Here is a 25849-nt window from a genome sequence, read left to right on the forward strand (position 1 = left end):
TTCTATTCTTACACACTAAACGCAAGAGAAAAATCATGAAGTGTATATGTTGAAGCAGAGTTGGGTCAACGTCACGTTAAAGTAGCTAAATTTTAACAAAAAGTAACTCATTTCTTGTTTCTTACCTAAACGTGTGCATGTATGTATATGTGTTCCTGGAATGGTGTGCGAAAACATTGTGCTGAAAGAAAATTTATTAACCAACATTTACATTAAAAATGATGTTCAGTCACGATTAGGGAAGGTCTCTATATAGCTTCCAAGGGCTTAACTATTGGCATGGTGAATCTTTATCGTGTTGTTGGGTTATTCTTTGTGTTTAGAAACCCGTATTTGAGCGTTGCACATTTCCTTCCCTTCTAACAACTACTTCATAACATTATTGCCATTGAAAAAAAAAATAAATAAATAAAGAGGGGTAAACCCTATAATTTATCAATCTCCTCCCCCAACTTTTCTTTTTATTAACCAACATTTTTTTTTTTCTTTTTCGATAGGCAATTATACTCACATATGTCTTCATTGTGTTTAAACCCTCAATCTTCCCTCGAGTATATATATGTGAGTAACACACAAGTGTCAAGGGTTTGGTGGTAGTTTTTATAGGAAAGTTAAAATTGAGTTTTAAAATATATATATATATATATATATATATATATAAGAGGATCTCTAACTTAAAGTATTTGTTTGTTCATGTGATAGGGACTCCAAAGTTTTTTTAGACTCCCAACACGTAAAAAATAATACTACATCTCAATTCTGCCTTTTCTCCGTACTTGAGTGAGGAAGGTAGATTTTATCTTTTTATAAATTAATTTAAGTCTATAATTGGAATTATAATTTTGTAGAATCTGAAATTTGGAGTAATTAGTAGATATTGTTTGACTAATTCACGTAATCGTTTATCTCCTACTAATTGATTTTGAGAGGTGACAGCAAAATCAGAAACGAAACACTGAGAGGTGTCATCAAAATCAGAAACAAAACACTAATAGGCAACCGAGGAAACGTAGGAGACAACACATCTCATTATGATTCTCATGCGTAACAGAGATCAGTGTAAAAGAAAATTACCTCCTCCTCATTTGCAGTGTCTGTTTTGAAAAAGATATCAAAACTTGTTACTACTCTTTAGTTTTCTCCAATGTCTCAACAATTTTGTTACAGTAAATGTTTTACTCAAATTAACGACGTAAAATCTTAACATTTTTACTTTGTCAAAATGAAAAAATAGTTGATTTAAATACTTGACAGTACACGAAAAGAATGACAATTAGTATCACAAAGTTGCAAGCTAATTACAGCAAGGACTCGTGGTAATAGTAGAAGTTTACTCATGCCTACCTTCCCGTAGGTAATTTACTCATGCACCCAACTTACAGCACTCTGAATTGCTGTTAAAGGAATTCAACATTATGCAGCCAAACATTTTTACAATGTTTTTTCAAAAAAAAAAAAAAATTGAAGAGTACTTCGGTAGAATATCAACTTAGATAGATGATTTATTATAAACCATCTCATCTTATCGAATTATATAAAGAATAAGATTACTCTGAGGTCGACCTCATTGTAATTGTTAATTTTTTTATTTTTTATTTTTATTTTTTGAATCAGCACATTTTGAAGTCCAAAAATCAATTGTGAGTTTAATAACAAGCCTTAACAAATTATGCCCATTTTCATAATATCACCAAGGACAAAAGTAGTCCAAACTATCTATTGATTGTACCAATCCAAATTCAAATTTACCTTTTTTTAGATTGTGATTTCCAAGCAAATCATTTTTCATTTCTCAATCTTCACTTCTGCCTTGAAGGGTCTTGACAAATCTACCGGAGAGACAACCCACGGGTTGGCTCAAGTGGGTAAATCACTCGGTCTTGATGGTTCAAGTCTAACATTTGACTCCTCTTATATACAAATAAATTGATCACAAAACATTTTACCTAACAGTATACAACCCCTTTTCCACCAATTTGTCAACACAAACTAACTATTTCCTAATATCTTTGCTAGAACTCTGGGGATTTTAGGGGAATAATTCTGGAGTGTATATGTTGAAGTAGAGTTGGTTCAAGGTCATGTTGAAGCTAAACTATTTTGTTTTAACAAAAAGTAATTTATTTCTGATTTCTCCCTAAATGCGTGTATATATGTTACTGGAATTGTGTGCAAATATGTATTACAAGAAAAGAGGAAATTTATTGACAACCAACATTTAGACTCAAAGAGGATGTTCAGTCATGACTATTCGAGGTCTATAGATAGCTTCCAAGGGCTTGGCTTTCGGCATGGTGAGGCCTAAACCCTATACCATATCAATCTCCTCCCCACCAACTCTCTCCCACTCAAATGACTGAATCAAGGTCCCCAACGCTAATCCAATCACCCTGTTAGCCAGTACAGCTCCAGGTCACCCTCGCCTTCCGCCGCCAAAAGGCAGCAACTTGTACCCTTCACCATTCCTACCCTCAAACCTCTCTGGTATAAACTTGTACCCTTCACCACCACTCCAACGCCACCTCCACTGCCTTCTACCACCACCTTCCACCATCGCCTCCACTTCCTCCCACCATCACTACCACACCACTACCACCGCCATTGCCTTCCACCATCATCACCTTCCACCACTACCACGCCACCTCCACCGCCCTCCACTTCCACCTTCTTTCCGCCGCCTTCTAATACTACCACCTACACCACTACTACTTTCCACCTCCACCACCTTCGTCACCGCCATCCACCACCGGCCGCCATTTAAAATAATAATAAAAGAATGTTATTTTATTAATTTAATTTATTTGTCACTAAGAGTGGTATTTTGCATAATTCAATTTAAAATTTATTCCATTCTAAATTTTGAATTGATCCAACCAAACACTAGAATGATTATTATCATTGAATTCATATACATTTCATATTTACATCCAAACAATAAAATGAGAATGACCATTTCATTCTATTCATGTCTTATTTAATTCCCATTTGTGTTCTATTTCATTTTTGCACACTAAACGCAACATTAAGGGAATAATTGTGAAGTGTATAATGTAGCTAAATTTTGACAAAAAGTAATTCATTTATGGTTTCTACCTAAATGTGTGCATGTATGTAAATATGTGTTACTGGAATGGCGTGCAAAAACATTGTGGCGAAAATAAATTTATTAACCAACATTTACATTGAAAAGGATGTTCGGTAATGACTAGGTGAGTTCTCTAGATAGCTTCCAAGGGCTTAACTTTTGGTATGGTGAGCCCTTATCATGTTGTTGGGTTGCTTCTTGTGTTCAGAAGCCCTTATCATGTTGTTGGGTTGCTTCTTGTGTTCAGAAGCCGTGTTTGAGCCTTATACCTTTCTTTCCCTTCTAGCAACTAAGTCGTAGCATTGTTACCATTGAAAAAAATAAAAATAAATAAAGAGGGGTAAACCCTCTACTTTATCAATCTCCTCCCCGAACTTTTCTTTTTATTAACATTAAAAAAAAAAAAAAAAAAAGAGAGTATAAAAGAGGGTCTCTAACCTAAAGTATTTGTTTGTTCATGTGATAGGGACCCCAAAGTTTTTATTATTATTATTATTATTATTATTATTATTATTATTCTTTTTATTTGTGTGTATTAGAGATCCTTCATAAATATTTTTTTCATTTTAACAAATGAACCAAAAAAAAAAACTTTAAAAAGTAATACTAGATTTCTAGGCTCTAACACTTAAAAAGTAATACTAGATTTCTTTATAAATATATATATATTTGAAGTTAATTGAACTCAGTTCTCCATTTTAAAGCTTAATTGGAATTATAATTTTGTAGAATCTCCAAAAATTTGGAGCAATTAGGAGATAATGTTTGAGCAGCAATTCACGTAATCGTTTACTTGATACTCGACAATTGATCCTGAGTGATTTTATCAAGATCAGAGGCGAATTATGGAAAGCTTACAAGTACTTGTTGAATTGCAATTAGTAATACATATACATATTATATATATATATATATATATATATGTATGTACAATATTTCTAGACTACATTATTGACTCAATTCGCTACACAGATCTATTTCTATATAATTAATAGGCAACCGGAGGAAACGTAGTAGACAATGCATCTCATTATGTTTCCAATGCGTAACAGAGATCGGTGCAAAAGAAAATTATGTCCTCCTCATTTGCAGTGTCTGTTTTGAGAAAGATATCGAAACTGGTTACTCATCTTTAATTTTCTCCAATGTCTGAACAATTTTGTTATAGTAAATGTTTCACTCTAAATTAACACCGTAAAATCTTAGCATTTTAAAATTTGTCAAAATGAAAAAATAGTTGATTAAATACTTGATGTTGATCAGATTAATATGTTACGTGCATAAGCAAAACCTATGACAATTAACACTACACAAAAAGAATGACAATTAATATTACAAAGTTGCAAGCTAATTACAGCAAGGACTCATGGTAATAGTAGAAGTTTGCTCATGCCTACCTTCCGGTAGGTAATTTACTCATGCACCCAACTTACAACACTCTGAATTGCTGTTAAAGGAATTCAGCAGCCAAAAATAAAAAATAAAAAATTGAAGAGTACTTCTGTAAAATATCAAATTAGACAGATGATTTATTATAAACCATCTCATTATATCGAATTATATAAAGAGTAAGATTACTCTGAGCTCGACCGCATTGTAATTGTCATTAGTTTTCTTTTGAATCAGCACACTTTGAACACAAAAATTATACAAGTAACATCATAATGTTGTCTATATTAAAATGGTTTAATTCAAAATGCGTCTCTGGACACTACTAAATATTTTGTGAATAATTTTCATGGACCGGTGCAACAACCCATTATGCATTGTTTTAATTTTGAAGTCCAAAAATCAATTGCAAGTTCAATAACAAGCCTTAACAAATTATGCCCATTTTCATAATATCACCAAGGACAAGAGTAGTCCAAAATATCTATTGATTATACCAATCCAATACAAATTTACCTTTTTCTAGATTGTGATTTCCAAGCAAATCAGTTTTCATATCTATTGCATTAGGTGTATGTTTCTAGATAGTTGTGTGTGCATAAATTGTGGTTTCATTGAATGGATTTTGATCTCATTTGATATCTTTACTTCTGCCTTGAAGGGTCTTGACAAATCCACTAGAGAGACAACCCACGGGTTGGCACAAGTGAGTAAATTACTTGGCCTTGATGTTTCAAGTCTAACGGCGACTCCTCTTGAATACAAACAAATTCTTAAACGGGGTGTCTGAGTACGGTAATATTTCCATTTTTTGTCATTTTCTATTTTTTTTTTGGGAATTTTTCGTTTGTGCAAGGGCATTTTTGTCTTTTCTCGTTTTATATGCCGGACACTGTGGGGTGTGCCGGTTATGTCTGAGAGTTTGTTGGAGTGTTTCATTGAGTTTAGGACTCTTTGAAATGTAAGGTTTGTCATTTTTGCATTTTTCAGTTTTTCGGATCTCCCGTATGAAACCCGCTACCGGAATTGTTGCGTACCGAAATTTTAGTTGGGTTCATTTGCATCTCATGTGTTTTATTTAATATATTTTATGTGAGTTTTATATAGTTTGTGTATATATATATTTTTGTTTGGTGTAAAAAGGAAAAGAAATAAAAAGAAAATAAAAGAAAAAGTGGTGGGTCCCACCACTTTACAAATAAGTGGCAAGGAGGCCACCATTGGCTTCACAATTTTCTCTCTCTCCCGTAACTCACTCTCTCCCCTATTTCTCATCTTATTTTTCTTTTTCTTTTTCTTTCCAAGTAGAATTTCAAGTCTTGATTTCTCCCTCATCAATTAAAATTTTTTTGATGCCGTTTGAGGCAAATTGAAGAGCTCATCAAGATCTACATTTTGATCGGAGCAAATCCTTGTTTGGCCAACCTTGGAATTTCGAGATTTGAGCTCAGTTTGGAGGTTTTCTCATTTTTTGAGGTAGAGGTTTCTAATCCACAATTTTCTTTGACTTTTGTGAGTTTTCTTATAAAAGTTGCTAAATTGTTTACTAAATTATGAGTATTGTTTATGGTTATAGACATTTTATGTATAATGAGCATGACAAAGTGTATAATGTGTTTAAAGTAATAGAAATTGCTTGTATTGTTTATTCATTTTGATTATTTGCACTTGAATGGTTGAATGTCAAATACTATGTTACCAAAATTGTTAATTGAGAGTTTAATAATTTAATTTTCTCAAAAGCATGCAAATGAGATATAGATGAATTGTAAACTTGACATTGTATGGTGATCAAAGCATGAAGCATTCATGCATTGCATTACATTGGGCAAGAAAGGGAAAATTTGTTTTGAAATGAAATGAAATAATTTTGGGAAAATTGTTTTGGAAAGTATTTGTGAAAACCGGACGCCTAGGAGGCGCCTAGTGGTCCGTAGTGTTAGTGTAGTCTAGAGAGGACTAGGGATTGAGTTAACTAGGCCGGATGCGACGCCTTGAAGGTGCCTTGTGGTCGTGGATAGTTAGCCAATCCCCCTTTCATGACGCCTTGGAGGTGCCTTGGGTCGGATTACATAACGGTTTGAAAGTTGAAACGGTATTGTTTCGGAAATGGGGAGTGACATTGCATGGCATGACACATCATTGGCATACTTGGTGTACTTGGTAGTTGGTTGATATATGTATGTTTGTTGATAATACAGTGGTTTTACTCGACTCCTGAGATATGATCTCGTTCTCATGATTTCTATTCTCTATGTGGATTCACGGGGTCATAAAAGGTGTGTCTTAGGCACTTCCTGCTGAGCAATTTGCTCACCTCTTAAATTTAACATTTTCCAGGACACGGACGGGAAGTTGCGAACGATGCTCCTCCACAGGATTCGATGGGCTAGTAGACTGTTTTAACATACTTTGTAACTATGATCTCATTTTATTTTTATTTATTTATTAATTTATTATTATTATTATTATTTTTTATAAACCTTGGGATGACACGTATATTATGTATTGACATATGAAAGGATGGTAGTGTCCTTAGTTGACCTCGGATTCGGGTAAGGACTCGGTTAGCAATTTGGACCTTCGGGTTCAGATCGTTACAAGTACTAACTAGGGAAAAAAAAAAAGAAAAAAATTTGACCACAAAACATTTTACCCAACTGTATACAAAACCCCTTTTCCACCAATTTGTCAACACAAACTAACGATTTCCTAACATCTTTGCTAGAATTATGGGGATTTTAGGAGAATAATTCTGGAGTGTATATGTTGAAGTAGGGTTGGTTCAAGGTCATGTTGATGTAGCTAAACTATTTGTTTTAACAAAGTAATTCATTTCTGGTTTCTACCTAAATGCGCGTATATATGTTACTGGAATGGTGTGCAAAAATGTATTTATTTACCAACATTTAGACTCAAGGGGGATGTTCAGATACAACCATTCGAGGTCTAAAGATAGCTTCCAAGGGCTTGGCTTTTGGCATGATGAGGCCTAAACCCTATCATATCAATCTCCTCCCCACCAACTCTCTCCCACTCAAATGACTGAATCAAGGCCCCCAATGCTATTAATCCAATTACCCTGTTAGCCAGTACAGCTCCAGGACACCCTTGCCTTCCGCCACCAAAAGGCAGCAACTTGTACCCTTCACCATTCCAACCCTCGTACCTCTCTGGTATAAACCTTGTCGACTCAACACTAGAATGGTTATTTTCATTTAATTCTTATACATTTCATATTTACAACCAAACAATAGAATGAAAATGATCATTTTATTCCATTCATAACTCATTTCATTCCCATTTGCATTTCATTCCATTCCATTTTTGCACACTAAACGCAGGGAAATAATTATGAAGTACTGTATATGTTGGAGGAGAGTTGATTCAACTTCATGTTAACATAGCTAAATTTTAAGAAAAAGTAACTCATTTCTGGTTTCTACCTAAATGTGTGCACGTATGTATACGTGTTAGTGGAATGGTGTGCAAAAACATTGTGGTGAAAGGAAATTTATTAACCAACATTTACATTAAAAAGGATGTTCAGTCATGACTAGGGAAGGTCTCTAGATAGCTTCCAAGGGCTTAACTTTTGGCATGGTGAGTCCTTATTATGTTGTTGGGTTGTTCTTTGTGTCCAGGAGCCCGTATTTGTGTCTTGCACCTTTCCTTCCCTTCTAACAACTAATTCGTAACATTATTGTCATTGAAAAAAATAAAAATAAAATAAAGAGGCGTAAACCCTATACTTTTATCAATCTCCTCCCCCAACTTTTCTTTTTATTGACCATCATTTTTTTAATATACTCACATACGTCTTCATTGTGTTTAAACCCTCAATCTTCCCTCGAGGATGTGGAAGAGGTATCCCTTTAAGTCTCAAGGGTTTGGTGGTAGTTTTTATAGGAAAGTTGAAATTGAGTATATATATATATAGATATATAAAAGAACAAAAAAAAATAAAATAAATACATTAGACTCTAACACGTAAAAAATAATACTATAAATATAAGTTAATAGAACTCAAATCTCCCTTTTCTCCGTTTGTGGAATCTGAAATTTGGAGTAATTAGGAGATACTGTTTGACTAATTCACCTAATCGTTTACCTCTTACCAATTGATTCTGAAAGGTGTCATCAAAATCAGAAGCGAAACAATAATAGGCAACCCGGAGGAAACATAGGAGACCAATTGATTCTGAGAGGTGTCATCAAAATCAGAAGCGAAACAATAATAGGCAACACAGAGGAAACATAGGAGACAACACATCTCATTATGATTCTCATGCGTAACAGAGATCAGTGCAAAAGAAAATTACCTCCTCCTCATTTGCAGTGCCTGTTTTGAAAAAGGTATCAAAACTTGTTACTACTCCTTAGTTTTCTCCAATGTCTCAACAATTTTGTTACAGTAAATGTTTTACTCAAATTAACACCGAAAAATCTTAACTTTTTTACTTTGTCAAAATGAAAAAATAGTTGATTTAAATACTTGATGTTGATCCGGTTAATATGTTATGTGGATAAGCAAAATCTATGGCAATTAACAGTACACAAAAAGAATGACAATTAGTATAACAAAGTTGCAAGCTAATTACAGCAAGGACTCATGGTAATAGTAGAAGTTTACTCATGCCTACCTTCACGTAGGTAATTTACTCATGCACCCAACTTACAGCACTCTGAATTGTTGTTAAAGGAATTCAACATTATGCAGCCAAACATTTTTACAATGTTTTTTTTATTAAAAAAAAATAAAAAAAATAAAAAATTGAAGAGTACTTCTGCAAAATATCAAATTAGATAGATGATTTATTATAAACCATCTCATCTTATCGAATTATATAAAGAATAAGATTACTCTGAGGTCGACCTCATTGTAATTGTTATTAGTGTTTTTTTTTTTTTTTTGTGTGTGGTGTTTTTTTTTTTTTTTTTGAATCAGCACATTTTGAAGTCCAAAAATCAATTGTGAGTTTAATAACAAGTCTTAACAAATTATGCCCATTTACATAATATCACCAAGGACAAAAGTAGTCCAAACTATCTATTGATTATACTTCTGCCTTGAAGAGTCTTGGCAAATCAGATTTCATTTCCCAATCTTACTTCTGCCTTGAAAAATTTTGGCAAATCTGCTAGAGAGACAACCCACAGGTTGGCTCAATTTGGTAAATCACTTGGCCCTGATGTTTCAAGTCTAATGCTCGACTCCTCTTGAATACAAATAAATTCTAGATTCGTGAGTACCAACTAGGAATATATATATATATATAAAATTGACAACAAAACATTTTACGCAACAGTACGCAAACCCCTTTTCCACCAATTTGTCAACACAAACTAAAAATTTCCCAACATCTTTGCTAGAATTCTGGGGATTTTAGCGGAATAATCTGGAGTGATATGTTGAAGTAGAGTTGGTTCAAGGTCATGTTGAAGCTAAACTATTTTGTTTTAACAAAAAGTAATTTATTTCTGGTTTCTACCTAAATGTGTATATATATGTATACATGTTACTGGAATGGTGTGCAAATATGTATAAAAGAAAAGAGGAAATTTATTAACCAACATTTAGACTCAAAGAGGATGTTCAGTAATGACTATTCGAGGTCTATAGATAGCTTCCAAGGGCTTAACTTTTGGCATGGTGAGGCCTAAACCCTCTACCATATCAATCTCCTCCCCGCCAACTCTCTCCCACTCAAATGACTGAATCAAGGCCCCCAATGCTAATCCAATCACCCTGTTAGCCATTGCAACTCCAGGACACCCCCGCCTTCCGCCACCAAAAGGCAGCAACTTGTACCCTTCACCATTCCAACCCTCGAACCTCTCAGGTATAAACCTTGTCGGCTCCACCCATAGCTCCGGGTCCCTTTGAATGGCCCATGCATTGATCATTAACATTGTACCGTGAGGCACGTCATAACCATGTACCTTGCAATCGTTTGAGGCTTCATGTGGCAGGAGAAGTGGCACGGGAGGATACAAACGAAGTGCTTCGTTGATTATATTGTGCAAGTAATTCAGCTTTGGCAAGTTTTGTTCATCCAACATGCAGCCTAGACCGACATTGGCGTCTATCTCTGCTCTTGCTTTCTTCAACACATCCGGATGGTTAAGCAGAAGAGCCATTGCCCATTCCATGGTACTTGATGAAGTCTCTGAGCCTGCTATTAAGAATACCTACATATATATTTCTTGGCAATTAGTTTATTTCCTAAGTAGAAAAAATGTTAATTTTAACATAAGTTTGATATAAGGATTCTCATTGGGATGATGTGATAATTGCATTTCTGAAAGAAAAAAATATTTGAGTACATTCATACCGATTACGGGAGGTTGATCCTGAAAGTGATCTAGCCCTATTTGGCGCAATATTGTGAGTGGTGTGCGTTTACTTGAACTTTCTGGAAAAAAAAAGAGTCCATATCTAAAATTAAATACAATTTCAAATAATCAAGATCAAAGAATTACCAACATGATGCCTTTGATAATTTCGTCAGTGTAGAATTCTGGATCCTTTTCTTGCATCATTAGCAAATTATCCACGACTGTCTTCTTTGCTGATCCATCACTATCACTTTCTTTGTTACCAATTAATAAAACTTGACGATGTTCTTCAACCAGCTTTTGCAAGAATTTGTCCATCTTTATCATCAATCCCCTCATCTTCTTCTCATACCCCTGAAAATCTATCCATTCCAAAAAGGGCAAGAAATCTCCAATATTCGATACCCCACTGAGGTCAAGTGTCCCTCTTATAACATCCCTGAACTGCTTTGCCTCCTCAACATCTTCAAAATCGTCTCCAAAATACCGCTTTCCCGCAATTATCATTGTCATGACATTGAAAGAAAGGTCTGTGAACTTCGATTTCAACTCCACCTTTCTTGCTCCACTAGCATAACTCTGCATGAGTTGACTCACCAGTGATCGAACCTGGTCTTGTCGGATGTTAGACGATGGTGCAAGACGAGCTGGTGACAACACCTCTAGAGTCATCACGCGCCGGAGGTTACGCCATAGATCTCCATAAGGGGCGACGATGACAGTTTTGTAGTTGTAAGTGAAGTGTTTGCCTGTTAACAATTAAAAATGATTGTAGAAAATCAAACTGCGCTTACAAATATGGCCGCAGAGGCAAATAATCATAAGAAGATGGTCGAAACCTCCAACAAAGTACCAGAGAATATGATAGATCTATTTTCAAGATTCAACCAAGTTTGGACTTGTCCTGTAACAACCCATAAATTTTAACTACAAAAGATTACGTAAAAGAAAAATTCCTCAAGTACATCAAAAAATTTTCACGATGCCCCGGAAATTCAACCACTCCAATTATATTGATAATCTCAATTACATCATAAATCTCATTGTCTACATGGTAATCAAGTTTAACAAAACTACTATATCAACATGTTAGCGACACCAATATACTTCCAAGCAAACTTCGATAAGATACTTCAAGGCTAAGGTTGTGTAATGTCTGTGTATATATGGTGTGTATATATTTGTGTGTGTGTGGTGAGAATTTAACACAAAAGAAAAGAAATTCAAAAAAAACACATGTGGGACCCACGCCCCTTTCAAGTGGATTGTGGGACCACATTTGGTCTCTGCTTTCTTATTCTCTCTTTCTCCCGTCTCTGTCTGTGTCTTCCTCTCGGCTCTTTGTTTTTTTTTATTTTCCAAAGTCAAGGCTTGATTTCTCCCTCATGTCTTAGTGTTTTTAAGTGCCGTTTGTGGCAAAACGGAGAGCACAGCGAGCTCTACACATGTGTACTAGCAATTTCAGTTTTGAGCAACCTAGGGAGTCCGAAAATTGAGACCCATTTTGAAGGTTTGAGGTGAAAATTGGGGATTTTGCTCAAAAGTGAGGTAGGGGTCTCTAATCCATATATTCTTTTGCCTTAGTGAGTATAATTATTGTTATTTGTTGCTTATTATACTAAATTGTGTTGATTTTGTTTTAAGGTGACTAAACCTTGAAAATTGAGTATGTGGATGTGTGTTAAATTTATGTTGTGTGTGAAAATCATGTTCTATGTGTTATTTTTCCTAGCCGATAATGTTGTTAACTTACTAAAATTATTGTATGAAAGCATGTTATGTATTCTTAGAAATTCTTGGAAGGTGTAATGTGAGATTAAATTTTTAATTTGTTGTAGAATGATGAATTACATGGCATGAAGCATTCATGCATAGCATTGGGAAGAAAAAGGGAACAAATTGCTTTGAAATGAAAAAGGAAAATTTTAGGAAGAAGTTTTGATTAAAATGGTTTTGAGAAAACCCGGTCGCCGCGGGTTTACCAAAGGGCCGGTGTGTTAATATAGCTTAGAGGGAATTAGGGAGATTGCCCTAGCGTGGTTGAGCTAGCTGGGCCCAAAATGACGCCGCGGGGGTACCAAGGGTCAGGGACACTAGCCAATCCTTCTCTCGTGTCGCTGCGGGGTCACCAAAGGGCGGGTTATGTTAACATTTTGAAAGTGATGGTTTTGAATGTTGAAAATGGAGAGTGACATCGGCATGCATTGCATTCCATAGCGTCATATTGTTTATGTTGAGATTGGTTATTATGTTGTGCTTTCCCGACATGGCATGACCCCGCCCCCTATTGTTCTATTCTTTGTTTGGATTCACGGGGACACAAGAGGTGTGTCTTAGGCACCGCCTACTGAGCAAATTGCTCACCCTATTATTTTAAATTTTTTTCAGGGAACGGGAAAGAAGTGGCGGATGACATTCTACCACAGACTTAGTATGGATTAGGAGCTTATTTTGTTGTTTTTGTACTTGGGTCTCACTATTTTTGTAAGACTAAGCATAATGTATTTTGTACGATGACTAAGTATACCTATGGGCTGTAACTTTTGTATAAGCTGTCTAAATGTTGTAAGCATGGACATTTGATCTTACTCTTGTATTTTGGGACTGTAATTACGATATGTGGATTTGAGATGAACTATGTTGAGGCATGATGAATGGATGAAAGGAATACTGAAATGTATTATATGTTTATTGTGTTGGGATAGGTTAAAAATGCATTTTGACAGGTTGTTGTAGGACGATATTTAGCGGAGGTCATGCCGAATTTTTTTTAATTAATGGTATCAGTTTAGGGTCGTTACAGGTTAAGGCATATTTTCCATAGAAAGTCCATTTCCTGAAATGTTTATGACAACGAGGTGAGCTTACATTGCTCAGTAGATGATAACCAACCAACACCTCCTAAAGCCATACAAGTAAGTTATACTGAATAGCAATAAAAGAACCGGGATCATGCTATGTCGGGAAAATCACCACACAATCACACCAATAACCCAAGTCATGAAAGAAGATGCCATGAAATGAAATGTCATGTCGTGCTATGTCTCTCTCCATTTTCCAAAACCATATCCGTCATCATTTCCAAACCGTTAGCGAACCCGTCCTATGGCAACTCCATGACGGCATGAAAGGAGGATTGGCCACTGTCCCTGACCCATGGCAACTCCATGGCGTCATTTGGGCCCAAGTAACTCAACCACACAAGGGCGATCTCTCTAGGCCTCACTAACGCCGCGGTCCCTATGCAACTCCTAGGCGGCCGGGTTTTTCACAAAATCCTTTTCAAAATTCTTTGCCAAATATATATATATATATATATATATATATATATATATATATATTTCAAATTCAAGTTCCCATCTCTTTCCCAATGAAGTGCATAAATGCATCATGTCATGTCAATACTCATGACTATGCATTTAATTCCATTCAAAACTACATAGCATACGATACATTAAATTTCAAGACATTATGCTCTCATTTAACAACAATATAAGCACAACAAGCATATCATACATACATTGATTTCATATAAGCATGCTTTCTCATAACACATCCATCAACACATACTCTCACATTTGCATATATATCATTTAAACAATTATTGTAAGAATTCATCCAAAATAGGTATTTAACACAATAATAAAAATAAAGTCACATATGCTTGAATTCAATCATTTGGCATACTAAATACAATACCTCACAATTTTCAAGACCTTATACTCAAATTAATCACCATAAGCAATTCAATTCATATGACAATTTACATAGCAAATTTCAAGTCATATTCTAATTGAAAGAATTCTGCGTAGCAGTTATTGAAAAATTCGTAGAAAATTCATTTTAGATCGAAACAGTGAAAATAAAAATGATTTAGAAACTAGACTCGGAATGAAACATTGCTGAACCACTCACGAAAGCCAAATGTTCCCCATTTAAATCAGTTTCCAAAAGTAAAACAGTGATCCTTAGTTCGAAGAAACTCAGGCAACAGATACTTCAAAATTTGTAGAAAATTTGTTTGACATCCAAATTGGGCAAACTAAATTTATTTTGAAGGTAGATATATGGGAGTATAAAACTAGTAAGTTTTTCCATGATCCCGTATCAATGTGTTAGTCAAATAAATTATCCAAAATCTATTTTCCAACAGCAATAAAAAGACAAACATCAGGAAATGTCGGATTTTTAAAAAAATAATTACATTGCCAAAAATCATTAAATTTTTATAAAACTCACATTAGAAGTTACAGTAAAAATTTTGTTGTATTTGGAGCAACACAACCTCTAAAATAAAATTCGAAAACTTTCTTTAAAAAAAATAGTTTTCAAACTGGGATAACTGGACAACAACTATTCCCGAATTTTTATAAAAATAACTACCCGTACAAAAATTGTAAAATTTATTTGAGAGGTACTAGACAGGTATAAGAACCTGTGCTAAAATTTTCGTAGCAATTGGATCAATGCAACTCCTTATAAAATTCATTTAAACAGTACCTTTACCTTATTTACACATGCTACAGCTATCTTAAAATCAACAAAAACAGTCTTTTCACAATAAACAATATAATCCCTTAATTCAACCAAACAACCCTCTAGATAAGCCAAAATAGCCCCTTAAAATCAACCAAACAATCCCTTAAAATCAGCCAAATAGCCCCTTTAAAATTTCATTCGAACAACCCCATTTACTACATTCATACTTGCTATGGTTCAATTTCAACTTCAAGAATACTTAATCCATCATTCATAATCTTTTTCTGAAGTTTTAGCTAAAGCATCATCGTATATAAGCATAATTACATGCAATTGAAACAAAATTGACTTATACAAGCATGCTTAATTCACAGAAGTCACATAAATCACTTATATAGCAAGAGAAAATGCTAGTTAAACACCCCTACCTCCAAAATGATGAAAACCCCCAACTTAAACCCTAGATTTCAAAAATCCTAGGGTACACCAAAGCTGAAATTGCTTACACCCACTTGTAGATCTCGCCGTGCTCTTCAATTTGCCGCAAACGGTACCCAAAAATTCTCACCGGTTGAGAAGTAATCAAAGTTTAAAGATTGTAAAAGAAAAAAAAAAAAAGAACGAGAGAAGGGGGAGAGAACCGGCTGCGGGAGAGAAGAATTGAGGTCATGTAATGACCTTGGGGTCATTAAAATTCTTAAGGCATGGTGGCGGGTCCCACGAGCTACAAAAAATCTTTTTCCACTAACACCTATATACATTAATTAATAACAACCACAATTAAGCATGTCACCCCATAAAATGCATTAAATAATAATAAACAAAATGCAATTGACCCAAAATAAAATTCCCGTATATAGATAAACCGATGGTGGGTCCCACCCGGACTTTCCGGTTCGAAAAACGAAAAAATGCCGAAATGGCAACCGTTGCATTTCCAACAGTCCTAAACTCTTGGAATCCCTCCAACCAACTCTCGGATACACCCGGCACACCCTGTGGTGTCCGGCACGCAAAACAAATAAAGACGAAAATGCCCTTGCAAAAACAGAAAATTCCAAAAAATAGAAAATGGCGAAAATCAGAAACATCACACACTATTGGATGTAACACTTATTTTAATCGAATACTCAAATAAAGACGAATTTTTTTTTAACTCATGATGTGTTGTTGTTGTTGTTGTTGTTATGAAATGTACAAGAATGCTCTTGTATCGACCCCTATAGAGAGCATAAAAAAAGAGTATTCAAATCTAAATAAACATGAACTCAGGAGATTCACAAACTCAAGCTCAAAAAAGTATATGAATAGCAGATACATTCTTTCTGTGTGTTATACGAATTATGCATCACATATTTTTAGATGAATGAAGCACAATTATGTTCATTCATAAACTTACTAAATCAATTTGCAAAAATTTGAAGGACAAGTGTGACAAATGTGAATATATGTACTTTGTTGTTAATGCACTTACATATGAACACACGCAGCAGTGATAAGAGTATCCGAATTCAAAATAAAGTACAGATGGTGAGTTTGAATTCTAAATAATTAATGACTGTTCGGTTCTATTTACCGCTTATGTTGGTCGAGGATTCTTCGGCTCTAAGCGTGGCAGAAGGGAATAACCAAGTTCTTTTTGTTAGGATTGTCTCAAATCCCTATGTTAATTAGGTTTCTATTTTGGAATTGTATTGTATTCGGTAATTTTTTAGTTGGCAAGTATGGGGCTCTAAGGAATTGCAATCCTAGTCCAAGAAGGAATTCTCCTATGCTATTTCCGATTTCTTCATTTCTGGCCAGCAAAGTGAGTGAAGAGGCCTAAGTTTTTGTAAAGAGGTATGAGTTGAGAGAGATGTAGCCTCATCATGGAGTTGATGGGTAGGAGGAGTTGATGGGTTTGGTAAAGAGAGTATTGATGGTGAAAGGGAGTCTCGTGGAGTGGTAAATGGTATAAGGTTCGGGTATCTGTCACCCTACCCTGGAGCAGGAGTTTGGTCTGGTGTTTGGTATTCTCTTCCATTGAAATATCTCTATATGATTATAATGGAATCTCCTTATCCGTGAATGTAGCCTGAATTTTGGGTAAACCATGTACATCTTGTGTTTTTGTGTTGATTTCTTTATTGTTGGATCTCTTTCTTATTTTTTATGTTTCCGCTGTGCGCAACACTTTTCTCACCTAAACTAGGTGAGTCAGATTTTTTGGCTCTTTCGTGTAGCAAAGGTGGTTTAGTCGAATCAATCGGCTGTTTTACTTACCTACACAAAGTGAGTCAAATACTTCGACTCTTCGTGTGGTAGAAGAAGCTGGCCTAAAGGGCGTGTTAAGAATTTTGTAATTTTAATATTGTGATTGGCAAATTTTGTAGTACAAAACTCACTCAATATCATTTAATGATTATATGTTTAGTGAGTGAAATATAAATAGAATAGTTATGTGATTTGAGTATGCAGACAAGATTACTTGAAGATGACTACATCAAATGGGCAAAAAGGTCCAAGACCTAAATCAGTTAAAGAATTACTTGAAAGGGCAAAATAGTCCAGAGTTCTACTAACAAGGGCAGAATAGTCCAAGTACTTCTTCGAAGGGCAAAACAATCCAAGTTCTTCTACAAAGGGCAGATTAGTCCTAAGATCAACTTCAAAGGGCAAAGATGTAATTCTTCTCAAATATGAGCTTCAAAGGTAAGAATCACACTTGAATTTCATCTATCACCATTTAAGTACATGCCTACACGTTATTCATGACCATATGCTATTTGTTACATGGTAAATCCTATAGTATTTATTTTATTTGATTTATTTATTTTATATAGTTCGAGTAGAGTGGTTTTCATGATATATATATATATATATATATTATATTTAATTTAACTTAAGTTTCTAAATATATACGTGATATATATATTCATACATATTTTCCTAAAACTATATAGAAGGGAAATATTGCTTAGGAGTAGTTTTGCTAGGAGTACCAGCAATTTCCATTTTGGTTTTTAGCATCACAAAAAAGTTTCTAAAAAATTGCATCTGAGCTATTTTTGTTAAGTTCTAAGTTGCATTGGACACATTATGAGTATGCATCAAGAAAAACTTTTTCTAGAGCATTCTAGCACGTGTTCTGATTTTTAGAACATGTGTTCATCATTTAGAGTCAATCACAAAGTCAAAAGTCAAAAGTTGCAGATGATGCGATCGAACTCCTGAACATTTGGATTGATCGACACCTTCACAACTTCGATTGCCAAACTACGCTAAGGACATCAGTCAAACTTCCTTAAGCCTCAATCGATAGAAGCCTTTCCTAGTTAGATCGACGAAAAATAATTAATTAATTTTTTTTTGATAAAAAATAAATAAATAAAATAACAATAATAATAATTATTACAAAACTTAATTTCCTAATTGAGTTTACTTTATCTTTTTCAAATATTTTAATGTGTCAAGTTTAAAATATTTTTTAGTAGAAAAGACCCGTACTTAAATTCTTCTAGAATTGTCTTTTCTATTTATTTTATTTTAAATTGGCATCAAGTATATGACTTGAAAGACATATCTACTTGAAGACCAAGACATTTGTTCTCTATTATACATAAAGAACAGTACTTGCTTTCCACTCAAATGTCTTGGTCTTCAAGTAGATTTGCCTTTCAAGTCATATACTTGATGCCAATTTAAAATAAAATAAATAGAAAAGACAATTCTAGAAGAATTTAAGTACGGGTCTTTTCTATTAAAAAATATTTAGGATTGAAATAAACCCTAGTGTGCCTCTCAAGCACTACCGCAATAACATTCTTTGTTTATTTGTTTATCTACGAGTATTCTGTGTGAGTTCTACTTGTGTGTATCCATAAGAGAGTTTGTGTGAGAGATATTTCTCATATGAGTTGAGGGCACCCACTTGATAAATTTTATATCTTGTGTGTTTATTTTACATCATACATACATATCATTCACTCTGCATTAGATATGGTGATTATGATATTATTTATGTGTTAAAATAATTTGATAGCGTACAAGCTGAAAATTTAACGTCAACACACGATCACGAAGTGCTACAAACCAAACTGTGAAGAAGTTGTGCATGACGGGATTGATGTGGATCAATGGGATCATATAGTGGTTAGATGGATCGGCTGAAGGACAACTGAAGAGATCTTCTGGAGTGCACTAGTAGGGCAATTGGGTTGAAACTGACGGTGGAATAAATCAATTGAATGTGAACGAGCATAAAGATTTGTTGTCTTGCTGAGTCTGGAGGTAAAACTATCGTTCATCGTGTTGAATTAGACTAGTTGTACTCTCTTTCTTCATAGTGAATTTTTTTGCCAAACCAAGTCCTGAGATTTTTTAATCTACCATTGGGGTAGGTTTTTCCTTGTATATCTGGTGTGCAAATCTCTTACTCTTTTATTTTACTGCACTTATTAATTGCTTATTATTACTATATGATTGATGTATGCTTAGATGATTATTATGTTGAAATCAATACACATATGTGCTTAAGTGTTCAAAGCAATTAAGTAGATATAACCTATCATTAATTGGGTAGCTAAATCAATTAGGGTCTGATCCATTTAAAAAACCCATATTTATTTTTTGGTTTGTTTAAATATTTTATTTATTTAATTTGATTTTATTTATTTAACGGTCAAGAGTATTAATTATTTATTGAATACAACACATATTAAATTTACCAATCATATTTTAATTAATATATCTTGGATATATTATCTTCCGCATTCAAATGATAAAGAATTGATGAATTTATAATAAAGTCAGATTAAGCCGAAAAAGTGGGAACCGACCTATTCACCCCCCTCTAGGTCATATCTCAAGATCTTATTCGTTGTGTTCTTGATTGTGACTGGTTCAGTCTCAGTAGAGACCTTTTCAGTTAAAATCATCCCAAAGTAATATGATAGAACTTTTATCATCAGGGCGAAACCTTTGGCCTAGACCATAATAGGATTGCGGGCATGCCAGGATCCAAGAGGATCCGAGAGTGTGACTGGTGTGTGTAGCCAAACAGTTTCCAAACAATTGAGGAGGCCAGTTATGATCAGGTGATTGTTGAAAGGTTGGGAATCACCCCTTTCTTAATTTTCTTTAATATTTCGGAGATCAGAAGACTTTAATCAAGTCAAGTACAACCAAAAGAACATACGTAGTACCCGTTGTGAGATATAATTTTTGTAATTGGCAAATTTCGATGTCAAAACAAGTCCAATCGAGTTATAATTCTCAAGTTACATATTAAGATTGAGATCGACCGCGGAATTGGAAGGTTGTTCAAAGGTTGATATACTGAGATCTACGAAAAAGGTATGAACGACACTTTAGGAAGTTGTTTCCCACTTAGGACACTATACAAACCATGTATGTTCATTCAAAGTTTCAAATTCTTCAAAGTTTCCAAAAACAGAGTTTTTCCAAATTGGTTTTAAACCTTTCTTTAGAATTTTGTCAAGTGGAAACCAGTACCACATTTGGGAACTAGTTCAAGAACCATAACTTCGAAGAATAACGTTTTGTCCTTTGAGAACCGGTTCCAAAAGTGGCTACCGGTACCACCTGTTGATACAGTTTAGGATTTCAAGTTTCCTATTCTGTTCAAACTTCCTACTTGGCTTAGAATACTACCAAAAATCCTATGCACGAAAATTACCTTTCCTATGCATATCTTGGTCTTTGAAAATTCTAAATAAACATTGATTTACATCTAGGTTGATACGGCTTTTGCACTACAATTTCATAATTCTTAAAAGCCTATTAGAGAGATATTTTTACAGAAATCAAATCTGATTTTTCTGTCATTCTTTCTAGAACACACACATAAACACAAATTGAGTTTAGAGTGTTGTTCAAATCCTGATCATAATCAGTCTTGCATCTACAATGATCATAAAAAACAGATCTACTTCGTCTACATCAAATCCAGATCTTAAAGAACATAAATGAAGCAATCACACTTTGAACGGGTCAAAGCATTCGAGGAGTGTTGTTTAATCTACTAGCAATTCTTCTATAGATATCAAAAGTAAGCCTATGGTCAAATGCTGTTGGACGGGACGTCGCAAAGCCAGAGGATTGTCAGCGATTGGTGTTTGGTAGAACGATAGGGTGTGAGTCTGCTTCAAGTATTTTGCTTCAAATATAGTGGATCGGTTTACTTTGGACTGTACAGTCCATGAGATTTTTCCCGCTCAAACAGTTGGTCTATTTTACTAATTGGAGTTTTCCTCGCTAAAAATCCTAGTGGCATTACTTTATTTTATCTTGCATGAGATTAATTGATTAATTGTTATAATAAGTAAAGTTATAAAGACATATCTTTTTTTAAAATACAAAATTTTCTACGCAAGTAATCTTTTGTTGCACAACTCACATTGTAATAGCAATCAAGACTCAACTGAATGAATTTCAAGCATCGATGGGGTTGGTAACAAGCTACTACTAAGATGAACTAAGTTAAGAGTTACATTAGTTTAGCATATACCAAAGTTAGTGTTGTGTTGGTCGGGAGTACCTTTATTTGTAGAAGGATTGGGGGTGAACCAAAAAGGGATGTTTGGCTTATATGTTGATAACCAAACAGTAAAACTAACCAGGCGTCAGTTTGCCTTGCTATCTTAGGCAAAAGGGTATTTCATTTTTTATTCTTTCCAAGTGTCAGCTTCTATTTTCCTTTCTTCTACAATCTTGGGGTCCTTTTTCTTCACGTGAACCCATGAGAACCTTCAAAGTGCAATTACGTTATGTAGGGGGAAGCCGCGGTGCTAGAGGACGGGTTGGTCGACGTTGGGTCGACGACCTAACGGATCACGAGGTCGTCATCATCGACGGAGACAAAAGTCACCGCTATGAGATCTGGTGAGTAATGCCCACGAAAAGAGTCGAGTAACAAGATTGAGTTGTCGACGACGGGGATGTGAACTGAGAGTCCGTTGGAGAATCCATGGCCGCATAGGTTATCAAGGACCTTTTCCTTTCCTGTCAGTTGTCGAGCATTCAGCAGAGCTGAATCAGTCTCGCGGCAAAGAAGGCTAAGCCTGACTTGGCGATATGTACAGTGATGACGTGTAAATTTTGGTCAATGTTCACTTACAATTTTGATGATGTGCCTTTCTGTAATTGGTCGGGACCATGTATGAGGTGGTGGTCCCAGGACTACCTAATAATTTCTCCATCGCCAAATTACTCCACCGTAAGACTCTGATTCAATCAGCTCTGTCGGATGCTCGACAGGAAAGGAAAAGGTCCCCGATAACCTATGCGGCCATGGATTCTCCAACGGGCTCTCAGTTCAAATCCTCGTCGTCGACAACTGCATCTCGTTCTCTGACTCTTTTCACGCGCGCTACTCGTCAGATCTCATAGTGATGACTTTTGTCTCCGCCGATGATGACAACCTAGTGATCCGTTGGGTTGTCGACCCAACGCCTGCCAACCCGTCCTCAAGCACAGCGGCTTTTCCTCTAGAAATTGACCCACCGCTCTTTCCTGGCACCGACGCCACCCAAAACTGGTTCCTATGCATTTAGGCCCGCACCAGCTGCAACTACTCCAACAACCGCTTATCCTGCAACATTGGCGATTGCTGCAACGCCACCCTCGGCCAGTTCAGCCTCCACCACAGCCACTCCAACCTCTCCTTCTATGAAATTCACATACAAAAACAAAAGAAGTCCTGGGACCATGTGTGAGGTGGTGGTCCTAGGACTACCTAATAATTTCATGGCCTGACTTACAATTTTGCTGATGTACCTTTCTGTAATTGGCCGAGACCATATATGAGGTGGTGGTCCCGGGACTACCTAATAATTTCTCATGAAATGACAGCATGTGAAATATTATCAGAGCCATTTTTGATACATCACCATCAAAATAATTGTACATGATGATGTGGTAAGACTGGGGACTTTGTAAATATGAAATGCATTTCCTATCCCATTATTAATTAGGGTAAATAACACTCACCTCCTCTGAGATTTGGACAAATTACATACGGGTAGACCATTTAATAATTATTACTTTTACCTCCCTTGAAATTTGGCGCTTATGTTCAGCGACAACCCTAACGTTTTTTTTTTCCCGGTAGATGTGACCAAATTCTATACAATGTCAATTTTATCATTCTCTTGTATAAAAATCTTGTGCCCTTCCCTTGTATGAAAATTGGGGCATTACTGAATTTTCACGCACAAAGTCACCCTTCGGCAACCGCTAAACAAATTTAGGAGAAGGCAAAATAATAAACGTTGAACGGTCTACCTATATGTAATCCTCAGGTCAGTGTAATTTACCCTATTAATTACCCATGTCTTCTCTTGTAAGATTTAGCCCATTTTATCAAGTGGGTTTCATCCAACATGGTGGCCTACTTGATGCCTAGTTTTCTTTCAAGGGGAATTACCCGTGGCCTAGTTGGTAGCGCACCCACCTTCCTAAGTGGGTGTGCCCATGTTCAAGCCCCTGCTCCTCCCCTAGTTTGACAGGATAATAATAAAGAAACTGCACAAAAATGAGGTTATCAGTGAGCAATGGACAGTAGGATCTCTTTTTCCAAAGGGGAAGTTGAATCTTGGAGTCCACTTAAAATTGTGAATTTGTGATTGTGTGCATTTGCTTAAAATAAATAACACAAAATAATAATAAAAAGTGGCCCGCCAGTGTTAGGAGAGTCCGAATACCGGACTCTTCAAGTATTTTCCTAAAGATAATATGAATCAAAAATTAAACTAATTTTAAGTATATATTTTCAAAGAGGTTATAGATATAATTTTGAAACAAGTTACACAATTACCTGCGAGCAATCTGGGACGATTGGCGAATACGATATCGTTCTTGGTGAAGCACTCTTCCACAGCGGCAGGGGATGTGACTAAGAGGATATTGCGGGCCCCACACCGGAGTAGTAAGATCTCACCATATTTTTGGGAAAGTGATTGTAAAGTCCGGTGGACTGGTTGTTTCAGTAGATGGAGATGACCAATGATGGGTAAAGATGGTGGGCTTGGTGGTAGGCTTTTGTATATTTCTTGCTTCTGAATGAAAAAAGGCTTGAAGATCACGAGGAGGAAGACTATGATAGCCAAGACATACCAGTGGATTTGCAACATTCTTTCTGCTTTGTTGTTTTCTCTCTTAGATTTCTCACAACTAATTGCAGATTTCAGAAGATATACATGGATTTTGACTTTTTTTCTGCTTTTTGGAGTCCGTTGATTATTTTAAAAGCAGATATAATAATTTTAAGGGGTAATATTGTGAAGCTTGACAATAAATAGAGCGTTGGTGCCTAGGAGCTAGATGATGGGGTGGGACCGTGGAACAACTAACGTGTCTGGTCTGGAAAGAAACAAAAAAGTAAAGTGTCTGGCCTTTCCACTCGAACTGTACCACCACGAAATGCTTGAAAAAATAATATTTTATATTAAAAATAAATAAAACTACCATAGCTACGAGGGTAAATTACAATAACCTACTTAAGGTTTGGTTTAATTGCAACTAAATCTGTGATTTGTCAATTTTTTTTTGCAAAAGCCCTAATGTCAGATTTTTATGTTGAATTTACTCATCTACCCATATTATTATATTATTAAAAATTATCATAATATCTAGAAATAATAAATGACCCTTTTGCCCACTAAAAAATTTACCCAATAAAAATATTTCTATTTTTTCCTTTTTCTTATTGTTCCTCTTTCCTCTCCATCTCCACCAACCATCACCAGTGCCATCCACACCACCATCTTTAATTTTCGTCACTTTTAACATGTTCAACAATTTTTTTTTAGCGTGATGGAGAATGTAGAACGAGTTGAAGAAATCCGTTGGCACAAAAACTGATTCGTGTTCTCTAACGATGAAAGTGTGTTCATGTCGCTTTCAAAGGAAAACCCAATTAAGAGAAAGGATCTAAAGCTGAAATCACAAGCTGGTTTTGTTTCTTCACCTTCAAAATCGTCAAATTCGCAATAAAGAGAAATTTTCTAGCCTTTGAAGGGAAGCCCAGATAGAAAAATGGGTTTGAAATGTTTGAAATAAAAAAAGGCGATATGGGTCTTCAACTCTTTCAATTCATGGAATTCAGGAAACTAAATCATTAATATGGCAATATCAGAATTCAAAAACATTAGGATACGTGTAAAAAAAAAAAAAAAAATTCCAGACATGCCTCTTGTCGTCTAGGATAGTTGATGGATATTTTGGTCACTTCAATCATTTTTTTTGACAAAAAATGACTAATGTTTGTACGGAAGGGAGGCATTTGTAAAAATGGGCAAACCTCAAGAGAACACATTGCAAAAAACATGGCAAATCTCAGGTTTAATTACAGTTGTACCAAACCACAGGAAAGGTAATTGTAATTTACCTTAACTATAATAATCATTTACCACTTTCAGGTTTAAGTTTTAAAACTACATGTGAGCTAAGTCACATAAAGCAGGAGCGGGAGCGAGAACGAATTCGAGAGCGGGAGCGTTAAAACAGCAGAATTAAGTCATAAGCAGTGAGAATTTGAACGAAAGCGCATTCGGAGCG

The 25849-nt window shown here is 35.3% G+C and overlaps 1 protein-coding gene across 1 annotated transcript; it reads right to left on the reverse strand.

The window, feature by feature from the left end:
• Nucleotides 1-9927: 9927 nt before the first annotated feature.
• Nucleotides 9928-24555, reverse strand: LOC132273982 (cytochrome P450 81Q32-like). Its single transcript, XM_059775108.1, has 3 exons — nucleotides 24108-24555; nucleotides 10958-11562; nucleotides 9928-10666 (listed from the first exon to the last, which is right to left on the reverse strand). Exons 1-3 carry the CDS (start codon nucleotides 24421-24423, stop codon nucleotides 10058-10060), a joined length of 1530 nt encoding a protein of 509 aa, XP_059631091.1. The 5' UTR covers nucleotides 24424-24555; the 3' UTR covers nucleotides 9928-10057.
• Between the last annotated feature and the right edge of the window lie 1294 nt (nucleotides 24556-25849).

This window comes from Cornus florida, unplaced genomic scaffold (genome assembly GCF_030987335.1).
Source record: "Cornus florida cultivar Cherokee Brave unplaced genomic scaffold, ASM3098733v1 CherokeeBrave_3.0.0_Hap2_Chr09, whole genome shotgun sequence".
Taxonomy (NCBI): domain Eukaryota; kingdom Viridiplantae; phylum Streptophyta; class Magnoliopsida; order Cornales; family Cornaceae; genus Cornus; species Cornus florida.